This window comes from Portunus trituberculatus, chromosome 9 (assembly GCF_017591435.1).
Source record: "Portunus trituberculatus isolate SZX2019 chromosome 9, ASM1759143v1, whole genome shotgun sequence".
Classification (NCBI taxonomy): Eukaryota; Metazoa; Arthropoda; class Malacostraca; order Decapoda; family Portunidae; genus Portunus; species Portunus trituberculatus.
Window position 1 is genome coordinate 7,440,001 of NC_059263.1, and position 1,600 is coordinate 7,441,600.

Genomic DNA, 1,600 nt, shown 5'->3' on the forward strand with positions numbered 1-1,600 from the left:
TCTCTCTCTCTCTCTCTCTCTCTCTCTCTCTCTCTCTCTCTCTCTCTCATAATAATCCTTCCTTTTTTACACTTTTAGTGTTTGCAAAGAAGATTTTTATATTGTTAACACTTTATAATATGTTTATTAGTAGCTATGATTAAGATGTTAACTCTCTCTCTCTCTCTCTCTCTCTCTCTCTCTCTCTCTCTCTCTCTCTCTCTCTCTCTCTCTCTCTCTTCAGAGCCAAAACATGAATATAACAGAAAACATTCTAAACTCGTGTAACTTGAACTAAATCACTTAAAAATAGTGTTCAAGTCATATAGATAAGCAACTACATAGATAGATAAATAAACACATAAACAGATAAATGGGCATATAAATAAACAGATAGATAAAGAGAGACAAATATAGATAGATAGATAAACAGGTACAGCTCCAGAAACTAGAATAAAGCATAACAGTGTGTCGTTTGCTTTACATTCCTTAGTCCTCTCTTTCAATCAGTCACTCAGCATTCCATCTCTCTTTCTCCACAGATAGATAAAGAGAGACAAATACAGATAGATAGATAGATAAACAGGAATAGCTTCAAAAATCAGAATAAAGCATAACAGTGTGTCCTATGCTTTACATTCCTTAGTCCTCTCTTTCAATCAATCACTCAACATTCCATCTCTTTCTCTCTACCAACAGCACCACCACCACCACCACCACTACCACCATGGCTTCGAACCGTGTCGGGAGTGACTATAACTCGTGGATCAACACTCTGAGGTCCGACTTCACCCGTGACTTGAGGCGACGCAACAGGGTGGAGGCCGAGGCGGAGAAACGTGAGTGTAAATAAGTAAAATTAATAAAATTTGTAAGTAAGGAGAGTAAAAGGAAAGAATAAGTGGTGCTTTTTTTTTCTTGTTTTAGCGGTGACTTAATGTATTGTTTTAAGTTGTTTTGTGTTGATTTTTGTTTTTTTTCGGTTTCTTTTTGTTACTGCAAGGTGTGTGTGTGTGTGTGTGTGTGTGTGTGTGTGTGTGTGTGTGTGTGTGTGTGCACTTGTTTGTTTCTGTCTGTGTTTCTGTGTGTCTTTGTGTTTGTATTCCTGTCTGCCTGTCTTTCTCTTTGTCTATCTATGTTTGTATTTGCCTATCTCTCTCTCTATCTATCTATTTGCCTACGTATATATTTGTCTACCAGTGTGTTTATTTACCTATCTATTTATCTATGTATCCATATGTATGACCTACCCTAAAACACCCTCTTTCAAAAAACAAAACGTAAGAAACCTATTTAATTCAAACCCCACCCCACAAACACAACTAACCCAACCCAAACTAACCTAACCCAACCCAAACTCGACTAAACCACACACGTATCACACACACACACACACACCAACGTAATCTCTCCCCTTTCTACAGCGCCTACGGGAGCCAATAAGGTGGATCGCGTTCACTGGTACATCAAGGACAATGCCAAGAACCACAAGACCAAGAAGTATGAGATGGTGCACGACAAGGAGAAGCCGAAGCCAGTGCTGAGGCGAGGACAGCTCTTCTACCTCGCCATCAGATTCCACGAGACTTTCGATCAAGCGAAGGACAGAGTGGTGCTTAAC

At 39.3% G+C, this 1,600-nt stretch overlaps 1 protein-coding gene across 1 annotated transcript in view; it reads left to right on the forward strand.

Moving 5' to 3' along the window:
* Positions 1 to 1,600, forward strand: part of LOC123501628 (hemocyte protein-glutamine gamma-glutamyltransferase-like) — a 102,544-nt gene that overhangs the window by 2,848 nt on the left and 98,096 nt on the right. Inside the window, exons 2-3 of the mRNA XM_045250581.1 lie at positions 679 to 818; positions 1,404 to 1,591. Coding sequence (XP_045106516.1) covers positions 707 to 818; positions 1,404 to 1,591 — 300 coding nt within the window. The 5' untranslated portion in view covers positions 679 to 706. The remainder of the gene's footprint in view (positions 1 to 678; positions 819 to 1,403; positions 1,592 to 1,600) is intronic.